A 26,121-nucleotide genomic window follows, 5' to 3' on the forward strand; every position below is an offset into this window, starting at 1 on the left:
TTTCAGCACTTTTCGAGTCGTACCCGTAAACTTGAATTCTTATCCACAGCGAAGACTTCGTAGTCGTAGAAAAATGAGTCGTGTTCTCAAGACACTCACAGCTTTTAGACTCATACTCATATAAAAACACTCGAAACCCGAACCCAATTTCACAGACTCACTTATATGACAGAGGAATTTTGTGTAAAACAACTTTTATGACACACAAATTGTTAACTTTACAAATACAAAACTTAAATTATGGACACGTCTTTTTGACAGTGATCTTACACCATAGAAAACTCACTGACCCTTTATACACATACACTGATTACAAGCAAACAGATGACAGGTGAGGATGGTTACCTTTAGTAGCCATTCTAACCTATTTGTGTCAACTTGTGTGCATGTTATCAGGCCAAAATCACCAGGCTATGTAAACTTTTGATCAGGGTCATTTGGGTAGTTTATGTTGTCATTGATTTCAAAAGAGTAAACACAGATGTTTGACAATAAATGGCTTCACCCAATCACTAACCATGAATGAAAAGAAAGTTTTTGTGCTATCATTCATATTCTCTGAAAAAAAATCACAAATTCTGCTAGGGTATGTAAACTGAGCACAACTGTAGATCTCTGGAGTCTCAGTAGTTACCGCAAGAATGAATAGACAATTGAACAAATACTGGGTGGAAGGCAGGTGCTTTTATACTGTGGCAACAGGTGAGTCTTGATGGAGTGATGGGTGTGAGGTGTGCTCAGGAGAGGAGGAGGCCGGACCCAACGTGGAAGTCACGCCCTGGAGTTAAACACACACGACTGACAGGGGAGAGACAGACAGGCGACAGAGGCGAAGGAAAACACAAATGCAAAATAGGACAAAAAAGAGAGGAAACTGCACATCCTAACTCTGGGCAATAATTGTCTTCTGTCGTCTTGAAAATATTATTGCTTTTGTTTTTTCAACAAACAAGCTCTGTTAAGTTTAACTGAATACAGGACCCAAATGCCACACTTAAAGCAGAGTGGACAGAGAACAGGAAAGGTTCAGTGTCTTTTAATCTTCCCTATTGTCAAAAACAGACTAAGGCAGTCAAGAGATTTCGGAGTTTGGGTTGAGCTTGAAGAGGAGGAGGGCTTATATAATGTTATGGCAGGTGAGCCTTGATTGAATGATAAAACGAAGCTGCACTCTGGGAGGAGGGGATCAAGTCCGACCTGTCAGACACACCCCTGCAGGGAGACAAACAAACACTAGACAGACACGTGGGAGGCAGATGAGACAGAGGGACAGGGGAAACACAAGACACAAAGGGGAAGAAAGGGGGGAAACTGCGGGTCCTAACAAGCCCATGATGAAATGATTTGAGATGTATTAAAAGCAGACTGAAAGTTTGCAGTGTTTACATTTAAAGAAGAGCCTGGCGCATATCAATCAATCAATCAATCAATCAATCAATCAATCAAACTTTATTTATATAGCACTTTTCATACACAATGAAATGCAATACAAAGTGCTTTACAAGAGTTAAAAACATTATAAATAAAAACAGAACAACATTAAAAACCCTTCCCTCCCACCCTTCGTATGCATTAACACACACCTCGAACTACATGCATACACACACACACACATTCTCACCACAAATAGTAGGAAGAGTAACGAGACATGGCAGGACACTGAGGATTGAGGATAATGCCACCTTTGGGGCCGTCCACACCAAGTGGAGTCATAGCCCCCCCGACCCTGACAGACCGGCAGACCCCCACACCAAGGTAGGGAGCCCCCCTACTATCCGGGCCGAAGGGGCCCGAGGACAGCATCCCCGGCAGCAGACCAGACACAGCTCCCAGTGTGGATGACCCCCCTGAGGAAACACTGGAATTAGAAAATAAATGAAACAATTAAAAGAAGTTCATAAGATAATTTAATAAAGTAGATAAAATATGGTAAAATAATATAAAATATAAAACAAACTAAAAGGCATCAACATAAGATAAATGATTAATCAATTAAAAGATGAAAAGAAAGTTATTAAAAGAAGATCAATTAAAAGCCTGATTAAAAAGGTTTGTCTTTAACCTTCTCTTAAAAATATCAATCGTCTCTGAAGACCTGAGGCTCTCCGGCAGGCTGCAGGCATATAGAACTGTATCATCTGAATAAAGTAGTACTGTTGAGTTGCAGAGATAATATGTATGTACAAATATAGTGAATACAGGTAGACCAAGAATGCAGATCCTGTATGTCTGTGATGCATTTAACTGCATTCTTAATAATTATTTCATCTTTGTGTCAACAGCCAACACGTTTGAATGTGATTAAGAACGACAATGAGAGCTGGGACTACACTAAACCATACCTGGTCAGACGAGGTAAGACATACCCTCTCTGTCTGTATTTGTCTTTTGTCTCTATTTCATACTTTCACTAAGGCAGTGTTTCTCAATTCTGGTCCTCGGGCCCCACTGCCCTGCATGTTTTACCCTACGTTTATACATAGCAGGGTATTTTGGAAAACAGATATTTTAGCCCCTCCGTTTTCAAAAATAACATTGTGCACACAACATCGTTTTCAAAAATGTCGTCGTTTTCATGAACCTGGATAAATACGCCATCGAGCACATCATAACTATGCCAAACCTATGGGCGCGAGTGTAAACATAGGTCGCTCATATGACGTTAAGTATTCAGTCGCATGTTGTGACGTTTCGGAACCTAAAACGCTGTTTAAGTTCTTGGCGTGTAAGCCGGCTATTTGTCGGCGTGTTCAGAAATCTCTACTCTGGCCGGAGTTTTAAAAAATGATTGTTTTCCGTGAAAAAAACTCTGTTTGCGTGTAAACGATGGGCCAAACCGCATGAAAACATATGCGTTTTCCCTAAGTGTAAACGGGGTCTCAGATGTTTCCCTCCTCCACCACACCTGATTCAAATGATCAGCTTGTCATCAAGGTCAGCAGTGGCCTGATAACAAGCCACTCATTTGAATCAGGTGTGTTGGAGCAGGAAACATCTAAAACCTGCAGGGCAGTGGAGCCTGAGGACCGGAATTGAGAAACACTGCACTAAGGTCAGAACATGAGCACCGGATCGTTCAGGGTCACCGTTCTTTTTTGCAAAAGTGGAGGTCTTGTGATGTGGAAGGTGGAACTGTTTCTAGTTTGATAGATGAAAATGGTCTTAGTTTTCTCATAGTATGTGAAACTGTGTCCAGACCTTCAGTCAGTATGGGTCAGTCTCCGATTGTGGATTAAGAGTATAGTCATAAACAGTTTGGACCACCTATGCCTCCCGTCTCTCCATCTCCAATCTAAACACTCTCACATCAACCAATCACTGGTCTCTCACAAGCCTTGCACCTCCGCTTACCATGATGAGCGAGAGAGCGAGAGAAACATTGAGGGAGAGAGAGAACAGAGAAAGAGGAATGGACGTCAGGCTGACCATGCACAGCAGCTTTCTTCCATCTTCACCTCCTGCAACCCAGCAAAAAGAGAGAGAGAGAGAGAGACAGAGAGAGAGGGAGAAAAAGAGATGGATCTCACTCCTGCTGACCACCATGCAGCTGCTGCTTCAACATGCCCAGGAGGCCTCAGTCCCACCTCTGTCTGCAGGACTCCAGTAGCACTTCCTTCTATCTAGCTACTCCACCCTGTGTTTTAAATCTCCTTCTCTGTCTGGAGAAGTAGTCTTGCCTGATGTCTAGTCCACACAGTGTGTCAAGCACTTCAGGGCCTTTAGCTTCCAGATTTCACTCTCAGTGGTTTTTTAGTGATGATCATGCAGGTTTTCCAGCAAACAAATGAAAATGTACTGTATGCCCTAAACCCTTTTTTGATTTTTTTCACTGCAAAATCTGATTGAAAAAATCTTCTGGTTAAAAGCTCAACATTGTGCATCAGAAGTAATTATTATTATTGAGTCAAAACTCTGGCTAGTCTACTGTATAAAAGTCTGGCCTTATGTGCTCTATGTCATTTTATGCCATCTGAATTAGGGCTGTCACAATATCTGTATCTTTACCCTTGTCACAAATATCACAATAATGATAACATCTATTGTACATAGAACCATCATAAAAGTATTGTTGAAAATTTATATTTGACATTTCATTTGTCATTTCATCGCCAAATTCAAAGGGCATCCTTGTTTGTGCAAACATAGAACACATTGCAGTAAAACTGCAATATAAACTGAGACAGATACAGTATATAGATAGAATAGGCACTTAAATAAAATAGGAATCGGAATAGGAATTTTGAAAAGGTCTGACTGCTAAACTAATGTCATGAAAACGGATGGATGCAGTAATGAGGAAAAAGCAGATTCTAAACTGGAGTGCAGCAGGAATGTAGCTGCAGTGAATGGTTTCACTTTCAGTGATGACATATCTCTGACATCACAAGAGTTGAGTAATACAATTTGCATTCAAGTCAGATGACTATACATGATGAACTGAATTACAAAAGCTAACTCTACCCTGTTCAAAGAATCAAAACTCTTCTCACAGTGTTGAGTGAAAGGTTTCTCCCTTTCACAGTGTTATTTATGTGACCAACATGTTGTTGGCAAAGACAATAACTTTTGTTTGTAAGTACTGAATGCCTCTGTGTGTGAGAGCGAATGAACCGTGTGCATGGAAGGGTCGATTTTTGAGAAGAATAAACAGAAATTCAAGCCAGTTTGAAGTGTAACACCTATTTACTGTACTGTCTGACAAACTGACAAAACATTATTCTTGATACTTTTAGAAATATTGTGATATGGGTGACAAACAGTATATTGTGACACCACTAATCTGAATCCCCGATTTCACTGGCTGTACATTCAGACATTCATGCATGGATGTGCCTTTCTCATAATGTAGGCAGCTTTGATACAACAGTTCATTTGGATACATCAATGCCATACATGGCTCCAACTGTAATATGACCAGTAACAATCTATGTGATCTATGCACGACCTCAGTATGTACAGTGAACTGCAGTCTTTGTACTGTATGTGGTGTGCAGCTAAGATTCTTCCTGAAAAGTCTTAAAACTGTGATGAGACAAATGTTGGATTCAGTTCATTCTTGAGTCAATCAATTCTGGAAATGAGATTCATTGTCAGACAACACAAATGCAAATATACAGTAACAGTGACATCTGAAGTGTCTTCATAGTTAGCAACTGGTGAACAATGAAGTAATACGTAATGAAGGCACTGTTCTCGTCACATTTTAGCCTCAAAAGTGATCACACGTGGCCCATGTTTCCAACCAACACTGGTCCAGTATCCATAACAGCTACTGTCCACATCACCATGTCATTGGCTCTGAATAGTCAAGGTTTAAAGTAAATGATTCATAATGTTTTTGGTTACATTCTGACCTTTCCTTAAGCACCATCTTCTGGACAGATTTTTTCCATTGTGCGCAATAAATGCCAGTATTTAATGAGCAGATTGTCATGACATTTGTGGTGAACATTTTTTGTTTTCAATTCCCCTCAGTATTTTCTTTAGTGCACCCTCAGAACAAGCTCGACATATTTCGCTTTAAAGGGGCCCTGTGGAGTTTTGTTGCAAACAAAGAAAAGTAATGTTTACAGTACAATGTGTGTTTCTCATCAAAATGCACTGTGTATATCCTTGAAGTCTAACAAATATGTCAAGTGCATGCCCTTCCTCATAAAACATTTGCAATGCCATTTTAGATCCATTTAATTTAAATCCATCATTGTTCAGATCTAGGTTTACTAGTGTGTGGTCTTCCTCTTCCTTTCTTTTGTTGGTGCGTTGGTGTATATCTTGGCAATGTTAACACCACCTGTTGATCAACGAAATAGTGTGACACCATCAGTCACAAGTGTGTGCATGTGCATCCTCATACACTTGCCCAAGATAAGACCCCACAAGAAGACCCAAAAATAGCTCCATAGCCCTACTAGACGTCTAAGACTCCACGGGAAACCTTTAAGGACAGCTTATTGTTGGGTGTATAATGAACACTGGAGTTTGTAGGGCTCACTAATGCACTGAACTCTTTCAAAATGATTCATGAAATGATTGATACCACTGTGAACTGGTCCCAACTTTGTTATATATTAAATACTCACTAAATAAATGCATATGTGCAGTGTTTTCTGTTTTCAGTGGAGGCACATTGCAGAGACACTGACAGGGGCACGTCATTACTGAACATTGGCCATTGATGAATCACTGGTCACACAGGTTATCAGGAAGACTGTCTTTTTTAGATAAAGTTCATCTCAGACAGAAATGGGGGGAGGGATAAGTGAGGATTGTATCCAACATTTGTGAGAATTTTTACAGGAGAATATTAACCAATACAGGGGCAGGTAGGTAGAGCATGTCGACCACTAATCAGAAGGTCAGTGGTTCATTCCATAGCTCCCCCAGTCTGCATGTTGTAACGTCTTCAGTCAAGATATCCTAAATTGCTGCGTCATCGGTGTGTGATAGTGTGTGTGAACTGGTGAGCATAGAAATAGGGATATGCTCTAGTCTTGTCTAGTCTGGTGGTGGTGCTGAATTGAGAGAGTGACCTTATAATCTCAACTCCTGTTACTATAGGGATTTCATTGTCTGAAGTACAGCGATGGACAAGTTTCATCAGTCACCTTTTCCCCCTCTCACTCTCGTATTTTGTGTATTTTGCACCTCTAGCAGAAACCCAATGAATTACATACTGCATGAGCCCAAACACAACATTTTCAGCAGTGCTGTCAACGTGCGAGAGGCGGGGTACACCCTGAACCGGTCGCCAGCCGATCGCAGGGCACATACACACAACCATTCACACTCACACTCACACCTAGGGGCAATTTAGAGTCACCGATCAACCTAATGAGCATGTTTTTGGTCTGTGGGAGGAAGCCGGAGTGCCCGGAGAGAACCCACGCATGCACTGGAAGAACATGCAAACTTCACACAGAAAGGCCCGACCCGGGAATCAAACCTGCGACCTTCTTGCTGTGAGGCACGCGCACTACCTGCTGCGCCACTGTGCAGCCTATACCATGTATTATGCTGCCAATTTACCAAACAAGCAGTCAACAGAGTTAACATAGTTTCCGACATAAATCGACAAATAATTGTGTAAAGACCATAACACACCAACTTTGTGTCTCCTCAGGGGTTGCTAAGATACATGCAGCCTTTGACGTGTGAGTTGTCGTTTTAGCCTACCTTAAACTTTTAGCGTTTTTGCCGCTAGCTCATTTATACCATTGTCAAATGGCTTTGTTTTTTCCTGGTAGTACAATACAGGAAGCAAGGAAGTAGAAAATACTGGTCTTCAAAATAAAATCTCACCACTCAGAAATGGAACCACCAGTTGCAAAACAGTAGCTAAAATATACATATAAAAACAGAGGGAATGACATTGTCCTTGAAGCAACCAAAATCATGAAATTCACATATAAGGAAATTATGCCAAAAAATGCTTATGAAACATCAACCAATAAACAATGCAAGCTGCCCTCTGGTGGACAAAACGAGAGACAGCAAGCACAAAACAAAGTGGGCTTGCTACAGTGCTGCTTCTATTCCATTTTACCTTCACAAAATCTGGTGCAGTCCTTTACTAAATGAGGAAAAACACAATTTGGGTGTTTTAAATATGCCTGCAGATTCATATCCCATCTTGGATTATCAACTTGATGGATAAGGCTCGTAATGAGCAAGTGGCTTAGCCGCCACAGGAATGTGTGTGTGAATGGGTGACGCAGACTTGTGTTGTAAAAGCGCTTTGAGTGGTCATCAGACTAGAAAAGCGCTATATACATGCAGTTTATTTACCATTTAATGTAAACCTGTTCAACAGCCCTGCAAACATACTGCCACTGTGTTTTGTGTTTTATGGGGTTATGGGGGGTTATACTCTTCTTTAAAATGTTCATGCTTCTTTACTTCCAGTTTAAAGGATATAAGAGGCCTCTTGTCATCCTCATCTCTTTGGTTGCAGCTTTCATGATGCCATGTCCCTTTTCTCCTCTTCATCTTCATCTTCTCCTTTCAGCTCATCCACCTTTCTATCCACTTCTCTGTTTATGCTTCTTCTACTTGTCTGCTTTCACCCTTTTCATCTTCTGTGCTCTCATCATCTTGTTTCTGCTAATCCTCTCACCCTACTGTCACCTTCTTGTCTTTCCTCCAGCATACCTTTCCCTCCACTTCTCACTCCTGCTCCTTAGCAATCTATATCTCCTCTTGCCTCCATTCACATCCTGTATCCTATTCTGTCTATCCCCTTTCTTCAGTTACTTTTTACTCCTGTTTTTTTCTATACCTTTACCTGTTAGCTTTTCAATCCACATCAGTGTCCTCCTCCATGTGTCTTCCACAGCTTCCTTCCCTTTTGTTATTCTGAAAGCTACACAGTGGGCTCTATTTTCGACTCTGCCGCCGGCGTGGCGCAAACTGCGCCGCTTGCGCAGGTATTTTCGAGCGGCGCAGGCAGGCACACGGCGCACTTGCTATTTTGGTAAACCAAGGCGTACAGAGGTGCACCAGGATGGCCGTTTTCCACTGAAAACGTGGTTGATGATGCTATATATCACACCGTCAACAAGATGGCAGCGTGGTTTTAATGGTGTTTTCAGCAGTGCTCGGTCAGTCATCGAACGCACACTGCGATCAATGATTAGCAACAACAACGATTCAATGCAGCTATCTGAGTCAGCACATACAGTCAGACCTAAACTGATATATTTTGTTCAGTATCTCATCTGACCACATCGCAAGTGCATTCGGCACGCGTAATGGTCACTCACCCTGACCGAATGTACACAGGTAAAACAGGAATGCGAACTAATCAATTAACGTCGCTGTGCCAACCAGAAACAGCCGTGGCATCCTACAGAGCATATATACTGCATCTATTTCAGAGCACTCGAGAGACAGAGGGCTCTATTTTCGACTCGGCCGCCGGTGCGGCGCAGGCGCGGCGCAGGCGCGGCGCAAAGTCAGATCCGCTGCGCCGATAGGGCGTGGCGACGCAGACTTTAGTATTTTCGTGAGCTGCGCTGCCGGCGCATCTCCACCTCCTTCTCATTTCAGTCCCACCCAGCGGCGCAACTCGGAAAGAGGGAGGGGAGAAGGCGTGGAGTGGGTTTGGCACAGCTGAGTCAAATCTTCACCAATCACAGCAGCTCCTCACCTCACCTTTAAGAACACCGCTGGCGAGACGCATGACAAGTTTCCAGGAGACTGACATCACTCATGTCTCCTGACATCCGTTTGTATTACTTTGCACACCCGTTTGTATATACTGTTTATTTTTTCTCAGTATATATATATTGTTTTATATGATATTCTATATTTTGTGGTATATTTTTTAAATAAAGGATTTCTGATTCTGATTCTGATGTCTAAGTATGAGGTCCTTAGATGGTAAATCCTCGGCCCCCTCCTCATCCTCCTCAAAGCAATGATGTACTCCATCTTTGTAGATAACGTTAAGCATTACAATGATAGCATTTGTATTTGGAATGAAATGACGTGGGTAATAGCGGACAACGATCATCACTTACGTTTTTTCCATGTGTCTGTCTCTCTGTCTCTCGAGTGCTCTGAGATAGATGCAGTATATATGCTCTGAAGGATGCCACGGCTGTTTCTGGTTGGCACAGCGACGTTAACCGATTAGTTTGCATCCCTGTTTCACCTGTGTACATTCGGTCAGGGTGAGTGACCATTACGCGTGCCTAACGTGCTTGCGATGTCGTCAGATGAGATACTGATCAAAATATATAAATTTAGGTCTGACTGTATGTGCTGACTCAGACAGTTGCATTTAATCGTCGCTGTTGCTAATTATTGATCGCAGTGTGTGTTCGATGACTGAGCGAGTACTGCTGAAAACACCATTAAAACCACGCTGCCGTCTTGTTGACGGTGTGATATATGGCATCATCACGTTTTCAGTGGATAGCCGTTATCACTTAGCAGCCACCCATCCAGAGGGGTGTCCCCCTGAAAGACGGTAGGGACACTAGAATTCGCCAGGATGAACGAGTCATGTGCCAACCCGGGGAAAGTGGCATATGCGTTTGTCACCAGACAATTTGAGTCACAGATCACCAGACATCCCTGTTTCACCTGTGTACATTTGGTCAGGTTGAGTGACCATTACGCGTGCTGAACGCACTTGTGATGTGGTCAGATGAGATACCGATCAAAATATATAAATTTAGGTCTGACTGTATGTGCTGACTCAGATAGTTGCATTGAATCGCGGCTAATAATTGATCACAGTGAAATGCCAGACACTGTGGAAACCTGACTGTGAGGTGTTGGTGACGTGAGCGCACGACTCTGCCGGTTTACGAAAATCCACTTGCACCGCCGGTGCACAGAGTTGACCAGGTCTGAGGTGGCGAGCTTTCAGCGCACTTTTACGCCTTTTATGGCTCATTATGCCGACACCTCCCCCGTACTGCGCCGCAACGCCCATCCTGGTGCACCTCTGTACGCCTCGATCTACCAAAATAGCAAGTGCGCCGTGCGCCTGCCTGCGCCGCGCCGGTGGCGGAGTTGAAAAAAGAGCCCAGAGAGAGACAGACACATGGAAAAAACATAAGTGATGATCGGTGTCCGCTATTACCCACGTCATTTCATTCCAAATACAAATGTAATCATAGTAATGCTTAACGTTATCTACAAAGATGGAGTACATCATTGCTTTGAGCAGGATGAGGAGGAGGAGGAGGAGGATTTACCATCTAAGGACCTCATATTTAGACATCAGAATCAGAATCAGAAATCCTTTATTTATCCCCGAGGGAAAATTGTTTTTGTTGCAGTGCTCCTTACAAGAATAGAATTAGAATAAAATTAGAAAAGAAAGAAAAGAGAGAAAACTATATATATAAAAAGCAAATATAAAAAAATATATATATATTGAGAATATATATATAAAGAAAATATACCATAAAATATGGAACAGAATATAAAACTATATATGTATATATATGAGAAAAAATAAACAGTATATACAAACGGGTGTGCAAAGTAATACAAACGCATGTCATGAGACATGAGTGACGTCAGTCTCCTCCTGGGAGAAGTTTGGGCGTGGGACACTTTCCTGCGTGGTCTCACTCATCCTCAAAAACTTGTCATGCACCTCAGCAACGTTCTTAAAGGTGAGGCGAGGAGCTGCTGTGATTGGTGAAAATTTGACTCAGCTGTGTCAAACCCACTCCACGCCTTCTCCCCTCCCTCTTTCTGAGTTGCGCCGCTGGGTGGGACTGAAATGAGAAGGAGGAGGAGATGCGCCGGCAGCGCAGTGCATGAAAATACCAAAGTCTGCGCCGCCACGCCCCATCAGCACAGCGGACCTGACTTTGCGCCGCGCCTGCACCGCACCGGCGGCAGAGTTGAAAGTAGAGCCCATTGTCATTTTTCTATTCTTCACTTCCTTTTCTGTCACCCTCTCCTCCCATTTTCTTTCCTGCTCCTGTAATTCCCTCTCTCCCATTACTCTCCTCTCCTGTTGACGCATTGCTCATTTTGCTTCAGATTAGCCTGCACAAGGTTAGAACCAAGAACAGAGAGGAAGCCAATTATCCTGACACAGTCATATAGACACTGCCCTGCTGTATTTTTGTCCTATAGTCTAATAAAAGTCTACATGTACAGCAGGTCCTTCTGGGTCTGCTGGACTTGCAAAGTGACTGCAGGTTGCTGTAGATTTTAAATGTGCGATTGTGTGACGTGCTCGTAGTAGTAGTAACAATGTAGTAACAGCCTTCATGAAGCAGCTGGTAACTCCAGCTGGGAATTACTCAAACCTCCAGGACCTGGTCTGAAAAGGATTTGCTTTGATTATTTTTTGTGATTTAACTCTTTTTGGGAGGTCACATTATCCTCAATGTGTACTAATTATAAAAGTAAAAAAGTAGGAAAAAGTGCATAATTAAATAAATAAAATGTGTAACAGCGAAAGAAAGAGAAATCTGTTACCCAGTTCCATACAGTATTTTAGTGTTATCAAGTGTATGCTACACACTCGTGTTCAAAGTGAGGATACAAGAAATTAATTGATGTACTTTACCCTTCTTTGCTAAAAGGAAATGGTACTGGCAAACTGCAACACTGAACACTGTTGCTAATTTGATCTTTGAAAACATTACAAATTAATTATTTGTAATTAGTGCCCACCAACACCACTCTCACTGATTTTGGCCAGCATGCTCTATTTACCTATTGAAGTATGGTTAAACTGAATGTTTCCAGTGTGAACCCATTACAGAGTGAAAACATACTTAAATTTGTATAAACTTTACAGCTGGGCAAAACTAAAGATGGCAGTAACCAGAACCAGTTTGGCTAACAAAGCAAAAGCTATTATCAATGATGAGGCTGACATAGAGGCTTCAATAGACCAGCAGGTAAACAAGCACAACAAATTGTATTTTGCAAAAGCAGAGGTTATATGAATATGGTGAAAAAATGAATAACTATTTAGTTTGTCTTTGAAAAATGAAGACTGATCTGATCTGATTACTTCAAACTGATTATTTCCCTTCTGGATTTGTAACAAGAAACCAGTGCTGACCTGAGCATGGCTGACCTGAGCAGGATGCCAACTATACTCCAAAATGATCTCATTGTATAAATGTGCGATTAGTGTGGAACAGCTCAGCAGTATAATGCAGAAAACATCAATTACTGATCTCTGATGTTAGAAGATTTAAATAATTAAGATACTTGTGCTGTGTCTGAATTAGAGACTTCAGATGTAATGTAAATGCTGTTGTTGATTACATAAAATAATCTACATAAAATAAACCTATTACTCTCTACAGCCACATGGGAATGTGGGAGTCTCAGTAATAATAAAATAATTGAAAATGTTTTTGCGGTTTTGGAGAGGTCTGAGTGGGTGCCACTGCAAAGAAGCCCATTTGTGACAGGAGGTGAACTCAACAGGCTGAAATTAAGTGAACTTCATCCATCAACATCATGAGGTTGCATTTGCATCTGCATTCTGTTTGTATGACTTGTTGTTGAGTTGTTTTTTATTTATCATTATTATTTTTCACAGAACTTTAGCACTCCTAGCATTTGCCTATACTGCCTGTACCAGGTGCTGACTCTGTTCAAGACAGTGACACATTTAGTCTTATATCTGGTTATTTGGGTCAGATCAGTCATTGGTTAGCATAGCTCATACAAAATTCCTCAATCATCGTCAGCCCTCAAGGACTTCAGCTGAAGTGTCATGGCCTAGAATGTTGTTAATGTCAGAATCAGCTCATTGCACTACCTGGTCATTGTCAGCTTGTGGTTCTCCACAGCTACAGTGGATCTGAATGTTGACCCAGTTATAATAATAATAATAATAATTTTACATGAAAAAGAATGAGTATAATAACAGGGACAGAATAGTAATATAAAATATGGTGACCATAAAACCCACCTGATAAAATTAGTAATAATAAGATAAAAGGATGAAAATAGAGTAAAGATAATGGATATCATAGGAATGTTCATTTGAAATCACCAAAAAATGTCCATATAAACTTTGCAAAGCGATACTGCTTTGTAGTATACTTCTTGTCCATCCATTCCTATACTCAGTATGTTCCAAACACTCAGCAAATACGGCATAATCTGGTTAACAGAGAGCTACTGGTTACACATGTTTGCATTACCTGGTTACGACAGTTGCTCTTGACTAAAATAGACATTCTGCATCTTTATAAAGCGTGATGACTGTATGATGACACTGTTTTTCTCAGTTGCAAACAGTAAACAGTTGCTCAGTTTAGGTTCCCTGAACATTACTAGAAAAGCATCCGTGACTGCGTGTGCTGCTAATCTGTGGTGTGAAGGTCAATGTGGATGACACATCCTGCTGTCTGGATTACCTCTAGGCCTTCTCACTTTTCACTGTTGTAGTATCTCACCTCTAAATCGCTGTGTGTTGATGTGTGTGCACCTGTCTTCAGGATGTAACAGAGCAGTGCATCAGCACTCTGCCAAATAACTGCTGAGCTGTGTGGGGGTGGGGTGGGGGAGGGATACTTCTTGCTCTTCAGTTGACTCAAGCTCTTAAGAAAAGTGTCACTGCAATGTGCCTCCAATGTAATGTATAGCTTGTATGCAGTGTATATAGTGCAGTGTGTAGTATGTATACTCACTGTGTTGTGAATGAGAAAGGTGATAAAATATGTTTGACAGCCACAGTATTGATGATGATGATGATGATGATGATGATGATGATGATGATGATGATGATGATGATGATGATGATGATGTTTTTATCACTATGATGACAATGTAATGCAGGTTGATGTTCTTTCATGCTGAGGGAGAAAAAAAGAGAAAGCTTGATGCCTCACAGGTACTGTCTCTTTCATATCTCTGTTCACATGCCTCTGTATCATTATACCTGCCTCTCCCTGAATAAAACCACCTTAAAGCTGTTTATTTCTTATTTACTCACCTCCATCATTACCATAAAGTGTATTGAAGTTTTGTTTTTCTGGGGTGTAGAAACATTACTCTTGAGTATGGTTAATAGGAATGAATGGAATTTTAAATTAACTAACATACTTTCAACACACAATAACTGACATAACAAGTACAACCTGAAAAAGTCTGAAAAAGTTTGGATGCTGTGCAAAACATAAATAAAAACAGATGCAATTTTGCAAACAACTGTGCTTACCAACAATGGTTTTACAATGTGTTCCTGAGCACATGTAGTAATATCTTTTATACAATCATGTGTTTACAAAGTGGTGCCTTTTGAACTGAGCCTTTTGAAGATGCCCCTTTCATACCCAATCATAAATTGGGTATGTGGAACACCTGTTTGGAGCATTCCACAGGTAAACTGAACCTGTTTACCTGTGGAATATTCCAAACAGGTGTTTTTGGAGCATTCCACATCTTTCCCAGTCTTTAGTTGCTCCTGCCCCAACTTGTTTTACACATGTTGCTGCATCAAATTCAGAATAGGCATATAGTTACAAAAATCAATGAAACTGATGAGATCAAACATGAAATATATAGTGATATTGCAAATTATCACATTATGTTTTATTTATGTTTTATAGAGTGTACCAACTTGTTTGGAATTGGGGTTGTACATGTCTGTAGTGGTTTGTTGGCTGACTTTGGAGTGAATGAAGCACTTGACTACTTGGCTTTTCTCCCTCTAATATCTGAATGCCTGGCAGCAATACAGAGGCAGGAATGACACTGTTTAAAAGTCCATCTTTATCTCGAGTTGTCATGGACATTATATGAGTTAAATAAGGTCATCTCTGTTGGGGCACTATTACAGTAGTCACCTTCATATTGTGTGTGTGTGTGTGTGTGTGTGTGTGTGTGTGTGTGTGTGTGTGTGTGTGTGTGTGTGTGTGTGTGTGTTTTTACCAAAATATTCCAACATATGTCAAACAAAATGCATAACTAACAAATGCCCCCTGTTGTACAAACAATATATTTTTATACTATATTGTTTAATGTTAAAATGGTTAAGATTTGGTTCACTGCAAGGGCTAGTTATTGTTATTGTCTCAGATCTCAGCAATTAGCTAGAGAGAACATTCACAGTGGCCAGTGGGCACTGCCAGAATAGGTTGTTTGCAGATGACGTCACATCACTCTTTTGTTGTGGCACTAACTGCAGATGGAGGGCAGGAATTTCTGCATAGGAAGCACTATAACACACACTCAACGCATATGTTTTGCGTTGTTTACGGTTTTGCGTTGTTTACGGTTGCTCACATACCATAAGGAAACCATAAGGAGCCCTTATCTAAAGTTGTTGTTCACAAGGGTAAAAAATGCTAGAAATTGACCGAAAAATGTTAACCATCTGCAATTGGGAGGAGCCAAGTCGGATAATGGTGGAAATGTGTAACATTAGCTATTGTTTTAAAATCTATGGTGATAGATTTAATGTAATGGCTGCAAGTAACACGACTAACTAAATCGCCGTTAACAATTTCACATAAGACAGCTGAACGTAAATAATGTACCATGCCTTGTTTCACGACGATCCACGTCTTCAGTGTCGTTTCACTGGACCTTTCTGAGTGGTTTAACCTAATTAGCAACCGTGACATAAATGTCCACATTCAGCACCACAGTTCTGAACGATTGCTGCTAGGTTAATCTGAACAATTAAAAATATAAAACAAACTAACAAAAAAAAACAGTCATCTCGGAGAAGGTTGATACTGAGGACCAAACCACAAACAAAAAAGTTATATGCCTCCGTACTTTTGTATGCTTTCATTTGGTTTCTTGTGTAAATCGACAGTATTTGGGTATATCTACTGTACCACCTCAGTAGCAGCAAATCTTTCAGTTCAGTTGAAAAATTGCTCCTCTTCATAATGTAAGGGTCACATCCAACATATGTTACCTGTCTCGTAATTTTATCAAAACTAGCACAGTAAGAATTTTCCCCTGTCTTGTTTTCACTTCCTGCCCTCCATCTGGATTTAATGTTATGTGACTGCTGACAACCTATTTCACCTTGTTCTGTTCCCGGGACAGTCTGAAGGTGCAAGCAAGGAGGTGAAAAATGTCTAGTATGGTGGCCTCAGAATTGCATCTCTGATTTTTGCAGAGGATGTTGCCTACACTGACCTGTGACCTTCACCTGCTTATTTTTGCAGCCAAGCCTTAAGTGGTTGAACACACTACCTGCAGATAGAGAAGCCAGCTCACAAAATATTTATAATAGAAAGCTTAAAATTTATCTCTTCACTTTATCCTTTAACTAGCTATGACTTTCCTGATACAGGCACTTTTGTGCTTTACCATGTTTGCCACCTTGTGCACTGCTGCACTTCTTTTAAATTGATGTATTTTACTTGATTTTATGCTTTCTATGTACTTTAACTTTATTTTATTACTATTACTCAGTGGCTTCATTTTCCGTCTTGTGTATTGTCTTTATTTTCATCCTTATTCTGTCTTATTTTATTCTCCATCGTATTTTACATCGTATTTCCTTTCCCTATTTTTATGTTTATTTTGTCTTTTATGTGTAGCACTTGTTGCATGTGATTTCTTTGTTGCAAAGTTCTTCGGGCTCCATTTCTTCTCTGAAAGGTGTTTATTATTATTATTATTATTACATAATATTCTTCTGGACACGGGGGATTCTATGTTGCTTGAGCGTAAGATGGAACACAAGATCAAGGGGTAAGTCAGTGCCGCTTCAGAAGTAACATGGGTGTTTAGTGGACTGCAGTGTTGAAAGGAGACCTGAGCCTGAAGGCAAAGCACTCAATTTACCAAACAATCCATGTTGCAACTATGACGTGTGGTTGTGAGCTTTGGTGACCAAATGAATGACATTGTGGATGAAAGCAGAGGAAAGCACTTGAAGGCTAGGGTCAACCTTAAAGAGAGGATGAAGAGCTGAGACATCTGGAAGTTACTCAAAGTAGTGGAATTGCTGCCCCCTTGTTTCAAAAGAAGCCAGTTTAAGTAGTTTAAGCATCTGATTAGGATGATTTCTGTAGATTTTCATGTTCAAATGGGAGGGAACTCCAGGTCTGACCCAGGACTTGCTGGAGGGATTACAAACCTCATTATGGCCTGAGAATGTCCCCAAGGAGGCGTTAGAGTGTGTGGCTGGGGAGAAGGATGTGTGGACTACCTTGCTTAACCTGTTGCCAATGCGACATCTGAAAATGGATGGCTGGATAGGTAGAAATGATAGACAAAACCATGAAGAGAAGACCCAAGTTGTGTGAAATTTGAATTTCCCTTTAAAGTTCTGGATTTTTGTATGTTGCACAAGGGCAAGGAAGTTGCTAGCTGTCCTGTTAGTGCACATTGTACCTCTGGTTACAAGCACATCTTTGACTGTGCTGTACGTTAAAACCCCCTATTTACAAAAATGTGATTAAAGTTAATAACATGGTTACTTGGCTTTTTTATAGGAATGGTCTATTAGTATTGCTACTTCTATGCTCAAAAGATATTTTTTGCAACTTTTGTTGTTTTGCCCATCATTTCTATTAACGAAATTAACACTGTAATGACAAAGCCACTTGCTGAGATCTGGGAACATATCATTATCATCACTAAAGATAGGTACAATGGGTCAAGAAACACAAGGGGTCAGACAATCAGACAGGTTGTAACAAAGCCCCAAATTAGTGAAACTTAGTTGGAAGAGGAAATAGAGATTAACAGTAAAGTTATCATCCAAACTCTCTATTGTAATCATCTAGCCCCAAGAGTAAACTTTGGCTCTTCCTGGAACTAACAGGCAGTTTCATATCGTATGTTAGACACTGATGTGGCCTTGTTCTGCATTAAATGCTTTTTCCAATTATGCTGAGTCTTCAGAAATAGGAAATCTGTGAAAGAAGCTCGTTGTTTTAAGTAAATTACTGTGGGCCCTGCACATAATCTAATTGTGTGTGTGTGTGTGTGTGTGTGTGTGTGTGTGTGTGTGTGTGTGTGTGTGTGTGTGTGTGTGTGTGTGTGTGTGTGTGTGTGTGTGTTACAGACCGTGGAAAGGGCAGGCAGAGACAGGCCATTTTAGGAGAACATCCATCATCCTACAGTGATAACGGCTATGGTGAGACCTAGAGACACACACACACTTTTAAAACTGAATCTGCCGCCTTACACAAGGCTGCTACTTAATCTACAGTTTCCATATCTCAGAAGTGAACCTTGAACTGGCCTACACATACACGCACACACACACTCACATACACACGCACACACACACACACACACACACACACACACACACACACACACACACACACACACACACACACACATTCATCCAGCATAGGTGTAGATTGCCAATCATGTGTAATCGGCAGACACGTAACAGTAGGTTTACCTCCATCATTTAGAAACTTATCCGTGCCAGTTACACACACTTTAATTCAAGCTTTCTGACAATACTCACACATACACACACTATGGAGGTGAAAAGGTACTCAAAATACCACACATGCATACGTCACTTTTTGCAAATTGTGGGAACCCTCCTGAAGGCACCACAACCACATCTAACAATAGATGCAAGTAGTATTGTTCTAATGAGAGTAATTTCAGTAAACTTTATTGAACTGAAGTGAGCTGAGAATCTTGGCTCTTGTCTGTGCCTCCTCAGGTCCACCCTGCCCCCTGCTGCCTTTGCCTGGCAACAGCAGGTACAAGCTCGCCTCGGTGGATGTTCCAGACATGGTGTCCTACCCTCTACCCCAATCATCATCCTCATACTCTGGCCATGCCCCCAGCTCTGTTGCCATGGTGAGTGGCCTCCATCCATCCAAGATGAACTGCACCCGCATCTTCAATCTCTTCTGCCTCTATGGAAACATTGAGAAGGTAAGTGTGCATGTATTTTAAGTTTTAAGGTGCTGTTTCTTGTCTACTACAGAAACAAAAGAAACTGTTGGAAATGTGGTGGATGGTGACATTCTGTTGGCTGCCTATGAGTCCATCCAAGAGACCCTTGGCAGGTTGCTACAGAGGCTACCCAGATAGCAAAATACAGTGATTCAACGTTGAATTTTGGTGAAATTGGTTATTTTTGGTTGAAGTTGAAAAATCTATGTTTATTCAATATTGAATTAGAGCTACCATTTCAACATTTGAAAAAATGTTGTTGAATCAGCATTGTATAGATGCTGGGTTTTCAATGTTGAAATGTCAACATTAAATAGACATGGTTTCAATGTATGGCATGCTGTGGCTGTGCACCTGTGCCCCTGCCCACGAGACTTGCTCTCTCCTGAGACCAAACCAGTTCAAACCAGTCAACAGTTGGCAGCGGTTGGCAGCGGTTGGCAGCTTTTAGCGGCTTTTATTATCTTCGAGTGACAAAAGAAGACAAACTGGTAAGTCCTAATGAGAACACAATGTATTTTCACCAGCATGTCAACTTTGTGAATTATTACCGTGAGGTTGTAGCTTATTAGCGTCGTTAGCATTAGCTAGCGCTAGCATTCTAGATAACGCTAGCTAACGCTAGTGTGTCCCTGTGCAGAGGCTACGCTGAGGGTTCAGGGTTTCCCCCAGTGTATTATAAGCCTGGCGGGCCACCAGGCTTTACTTGCCCCCTGCCAGGCTAAGGCGACGAGCCATTCTCTCGTCGACCACGTCCGTACGTCAGCACGTCGATGACGATCTCAACGCTGATAGGCTGTCGCAGCGCGTCTTCACGCGAATCCGCCGCAAATGTTCAAAAATTTCAACTCGAGCGATGAAGCGATGGCGCGATGCGATGAGAGCGATTTTCGCGGCCAACGCGTCCATCGCGCCGCGCAATCGCGTCCATCGCGTCACCCGGCAAAATGACGCTTCAAATCACGTCTTTGCATTGACTTTGTATGTAATCTTGCGGTGCGATCTTGTTTCATCGCGTTTGGTGGGAACGTAGCGTTAGGCTATTAAATTATTTAATCGCGCTCCAAATGAAATCGCGTCGCGCCACACGCTCCAGTTTTGACGCTGGTACAAAAACCCCTTGCGGCGTCATCGCGTCGCGCGACAAGCCCGCCCAACAACAACATTTCTTCCGCCATTTCATTCTCTCGTCGACCACGTCCGTACGTCAGCACGTCGATGACGATCTCAACGCTGATAGGCTGTCACGGCGCGTCTTCACGCGAATCCGCCGCAAAAGTTCAATTATTTTAAGGCTACGTTCCCACCAAACACGATGAAACAAGATCGCGCCGCAAGATTACATACAAAGTCAATGCAAAGACGCGATGTGAAGCGTCATTTTGCCGGGTGACACGATGGCCGCGATTGCGCGGCGCGATGGACACGTTGGCCGCGAAAATCGCTCTCATCGCGTCGCCCCATCGCTTCATCGCTCGAGTTGAAATTATTGAACTTTTGCGGCGGATTCGCGTGAAGACGCGCCGCGACAGCCTATCAGCGTTGAGATCGTCATCGACGTGCTGACGTACGGACGTGGTCGACGAGAGAATGAAATGGCGGAAGAAATGTTGTTGTTGGGCGGGCTTGTCGCGCGACGCGATGAAGCGTCAAGGGGTTTATGTACCAGCGTCAAAACTGGAGCGTGTGGCGCGACGCGATTTCATTTGAGGTGCGATTTGAGGCGTTTGGTGGGAACGTAGCCTCGAGCGATGAAGCGCTAACTCGATGGGGCAACGCGATGAGAGCGATTTTCGCGGCCAACGCGTCCATCGCGCCGCGCATCGCGTCCATCGCGTCGCCTGGCAAAATGACGCTTCAAATCGCGTATGCTTCATGCAATTTGCCTTGCATGAAGCATATTTAAAACCTACAGATGAAGGCTGAAAAGTGCTGTAATGGTCCTTTAATTAATAACATTGTTGCAATGTAGAATCAATGTAATTTCAATGCATTTATAAATGAATCAATATTGATTCTATGTTCAGATTAATTGACAATTCTACATTGTTTCAATGGTGAAAATGATGTAGTTGAATAAATATTGAATCAATGTTTAGACTGATTGAAAATCAGTCTAAATTCGCTTTCAATGTTACTTTCAATGTCTGACATCAATGTTGATTTAATTTTAAGCCATGACCATATCTCAATGTTGATTCAATGGATTTTTGCTTTCTGGGTAATTATCAGAGAATGGAACTTGACCTACAACTCGCCAGTCTGGCTGGTGTCAGAACCAACTGGCAAATAGTGTCTCACAATCAGCTACCACACAATTGTTAATATGGTCAATAAGTACGTTAACAGCACTGGAAAGGATTATGATGTGAAACTCCGCTTTGAGGTCCATCCTGCAGTGCTCCACAGGGGGTCACATCATGATTGAAATAGAAAAAGTCAGTGTTACAACTAGGGCTGGGCGATATGGCTGCAAATTTAAACATTTTTATTTTAAATTTAACCATCCTCTGATTATAATCCCCTCAGCTATCAAGGCAGAAAAGAAAGGAAATGTCAACACAGCCATGGAAAACACTCAAATAACAAATGTAAATAAAAATGTGAAAATGTAAACAGAGAGAAACCTGAGAACTTTTTTTCTGCAGGTTTAGTGCAGGAAGTTCACAAGCTGAGATGTGTGAATCACATCCCCCATGTTGCATCTCATCGATATCGACCAATATAAAACACTTATATTGTGATACAGTTTTCAGCCATATCGCCAAGCCCTAGGTATTATTGATTGTTGAATGATGCTGCTAATGTTAAATAAACTCTATTGTCCTTTTAAGGAGCAGTTGTCTGTGATTTATTTGTGCATATGCATTGTGGCAGTCAAGTGCACATATTCAACCCTTCAGTGTCCACTTTGTAAAATAGTGCTCCAATATGTTTTAATTGAACACCCCTTTGTGAGACTGTGTCTGCAGTTTGGTTATTAAAAGTTATTGGAAGTACATTCAAAAGTGATCTCTTAATGGCTAGCATGAAAAAATGACCACAGCAATTCAACCCGTTTCAAAGTTCATAATGGACGCCTCACTATTGACTGAAAAATTTTGAATATATCCTTTAAGAAACCATTACAAATTTGTTTATTAGTGTTACGTCTGAAAAGGTGAGTAGAGAGAGATCACACTGCATGTTGCTTTTTTAAAATAACTGTCAATTGTGAGTATGTATGTGGTTGCAGGTAAAGTTTATGAAGAGTGTTCCTGGTACAGCATTGGTTGAGATGGGAGATGAGTATGCTGTGGACAGAGCTATCACACATCTCAACAGCATCAAGGTGTTTGGCAAGAGACTCAACGTCTGGTGAGAAGTAGATCAATACACATACGTACACTGTAAATTATTTCATTTTTTCTAAAGTTTCCTATGTTTCACCATGTCTGGCCATTACCTTGCTGTGTGTGTTAGAAAAATTATTTTTGCAAAAGTAAGTCAGATGTAATATCGCTAAATTATAGATCGGAAATGTGTCATGTCTGTCTAAGTTTGTGTTACAAATAGGTTACTTTATTATCTGGCAAAATGAAAATTTCAGTTCACAGAAACCATGAATTAACTAAAGCACCACTACAAGTTTAATATATATATAGAGGGTCTGTGGTTGTATAGGTTTATTCATGTCCTGATTATTTTTTCAATTATTAATTTGCCTTAAAATGTGAAAAATAAGAGTATTAAGGTTCACAAGGGTCACACAGTCTATAGTCAAAGATATTCAATTGACTCCGCTATGAAACAAAGGAATGCAGCAAATCATCAACATGCATGAGAAAGTTTTTCACCCCATGAATGACTAACAATAATTTGGAACAAAAAAAAAAGTTTTCTCACTTTAACATATTCATGCTTGGGGTCTGTGTATTTTGTATGTCCGTAAATAAATCAAATCAAAAATAGTTCACATTCTCAACATTAACTAGTGCTGCTTTAGATGTGAAATGATGCTGTGACTGCCTACTAACGTGATTTGTGATGTCTTGTGAGTGTGTTTTTGTTCTTTTATGAAAAGCAATACATGAATTTGATCAGATAGGAAACAGATGTTGTGTTGTGTGCAGTGTGTCTAAGCAGCATGCAGTGATCCCCAGTCAGGTGTTTGAGTTAGAGGATGGCAGCAGCAGTTATAAGGACTTTGCCATGACCAGGAACAACCGCTTCAGCAGTGCTGGACAAGCCTCCAAAAACATCATTCAGCCACCATCTGCAGTGCTACACTACTACAACGTTCCTCCATGCATATCACAGGACCATTTACTTAGGGTATGGATCATCTGTCTGATACATGTCCTTTTTTAAGTTTTGATTTAAAATATAATGACAGTACTTCAGTTCAAAAATCTGATATTGATCTAATTAAATTTAAAAAGTAATATTTATGTAAATATTTCTCTCTCACTAATATTTAAAACATATAAATCGGATTTATGTACACATAAAGTACATACTTTATATTTCTAAATATGTTCATAAATGGGCTGCACGGTGGCGCAGCAGGTAGTGCGCGTGCCTCACAGCACGAAGGTTGCCGGTTCGATCCCCAGGTCAGGCGGGGCCTTTCTGTGTGAAGTTTGCATGTTCTTCCCGTGCATGCGTGGGTTCTCTCCGGGTACTCCGGCTCCCTCCCACAGACCAAAAACATGCTCATTAGGTTAATTGATGACTCTAAATTGTCCGTAGGTGTGAGTGTGAGTGTGAATGGTTGTTTGTCCTTGCATGTGGCCCTGCAATCGGCTGGCGACCGGTTCAGGGTGTACCCCGCCTCTCGCCCATTGTAGCTGGGATAGGCTCCAGCCCCCCGCAACCCCGAAAGGGATAGGCGGTATAGATAATGGATGGATGGATGTTCATAAATGGCTAAAATATTTTAACAGATATACACATATAACCAGCTTTGGCAGCTGTCTTGAGCTGATATCAGAAATGTCATGAAACAGAGAGGAGCAGTGGCTAAATATCTTGCTGGGAACACATGGGGCTCTATTTTCGATTCCGCCGCTGGCAAGGCAGAGGCTTAGCACAAAGTCAGGTCGGCTTCGCTGATGGGGCGTGGTGCACTGCGCTACCGGCGCATCTACTCCCCCTTCTCATCTCAGTCCCACCCAGCGGCGCAACTTGGAAGGAGGGAGGGGAGAAGGCATGGAGTGGGTTTGACACAGCCGAGTATAGTATGATAACATTTGTATTTGGAATGAAATGACGTGGGTAATAGCGGACAACGATCATCACTTACGTTTTTTCCATGTGTCTGTCTCTCTCTGTCTCTCGAGTGCTCTGAGATAGATGCAGTATATATGCTCTGTAGGATGCCACGGCTGTTTCTGGTTGGCACAGCGACGTTAATTGAATAGTTTGCATCCCTGTTTCACCTGTGTACATTCGGTGCAAGTACGCGCTTGCAGTGTGGTCAGATGAGATACTGATCAAAATATATAAATTTAGGTCTGACTGTATGTGCTGACTCAGATAGTTGCATTGAATCGTGGCTGTTGCTAATTATTGATCGCAGTGAAATGCCAGACACTGTGGAAACCTGCCTGTGAGGTATTGGTGACGTGAGCGCATGACTCCGTCCTGTGCCCTACCAGCGGCGGGGAAGAAAATAGAGCCCAAGGAGACTTGTCTGTGTTGAATCCCACCAACAGATCAAGCCATATGATGACTGAAGTTTTACCTAAAGCAGCTTTACTCACACATTTGTCGCTGTGTGTTTCTTGGCAGCTGTGTACGGAGCATGATGTGCCTGGCTTCATAAAATTCAAGATGTTTGATGCCAAACGTAAGTAGAACTTCAATGTATGGCTTTTTATTAGGTTCTTGTTAAAGTTTATTAGGTATGTGTTCTCTTTTTGGAGCCAGTCTGTGAGAAAACTCTTTCACTTCTCTTTATGGACTGCTGAATTTGAAATTGATGTAATTTTATTAATTGCATATTACTCCCTCCTCCCACTCCCTGTCTTATTTGCTTTTGTTTTACTTGCTGCTGTCTTTCATCTCACTTTATTATTGTCTCTCTCAGCCTCCTCTAAGACCATCTCTGGCTTGTTAGAGTTTGACAGTAAGACGGAGGCTGTGGAAGTTCTTACTGTTCTCAATCACTACCAGATCAGGATACCCAGTAAGTCTGTCTGAAAGACACCTCATGTCCTACAAGCATTAATAAAACTCAGTGTCCACTCACAAGATCTCATACAGCTTGATTATATGTACACCTGAAAATAAATGATGTATTACACTTTCTAATTCCCATTCCATAATGCTGATTGCCAGACATAAGCATTTATTTATTTTCACAATGAAGACATCATTCGAAAAGTCAGTACTGTACAATAATCCTGTGGAATCAGATGTGTATGTCAGTCTTAATGAATGCACACAGAAGGATTTACAAATGTATTTTGGGACTTATGTAGACCTACAAATGACTTTCTCCACAAAAATGTTTTTGAATGACCACACAAAATTGTTGTATATAAATGTAAAACAAGTCCACAAAAAGTAAGCTTCACAAATGTATTGTAACTATTGAGCAGGAGCAGACTACAGCTCAACCACGCCTCTTCCGTCATTCCTATAAACCTCTCCCTCTCCTCCAATTTTGCTTTCATTTTCTTTGCCAGAGATCCCACGACATTGGCTCAAGCACACTCAGAAAAGCTATTGAGCTATTACTTAATCCTTGTGCTGTCAGGCGATTAAAAAAATTAATCTAATTAATTACAA

General features: G+C 41.3%; 1 protein-coding gene across 1 annotated transcript in view; it reads left to right on the plus strand.

Annotated features, from left to right (window-relative positions):
- Positions 1-26,121, plus strand: part of LOC139340909 (heterogeneous nuclear ribonucleoprotein L-like) — a 118,884-nt gene that overhangs the window by 82,786 nt on the left and 9,977 nt on the right. The window contains exons 7-13 of the mRNA XM_070977033.1: positions 2,283-2,355; positions 18,485-18,556; positions 19,109-19,326; positions 22,583-22,704; positions 23,460-23,661; positions 25,120-25,177; positions 25,418-25,516. Of these exons, the coding sequence (XP_070833134.1) occupies positions 2,283-2,355; positions 18,485-18,556; positions 19,109-19,326; positions 22,583-22,704; positions 23,460-23,661; positions 25,120-25,177; positions 25,418-25,516 (844 nt within the window). The remainder of the gene's footprint in view (positions 1-2,282; positions 2,356-18,484; positions 18,557-19,108; positions 19,327-22,582; positions 22,705-23,459; positions 23,662-25,119; positions 25,178-25,417; positions 25,517-26,121) is intronic.

Source organism: Chaetodon trifascialis, chromosome 13, assembly GCF_039877785.1.
Source record: "Chaetodon trifascialis isolate fChaTrf1 chromosome 13, fChaTrf1.hap1, whole genome shotgun sequence".
In the NCBI taxonomy this organism is placed as follows: Eukaryota; Metazoa; Chordata; class Actinopteri; order Chaetodontiformes; family Chaetodontidae; genus Chaetodon; species Chaetodon trifascialis.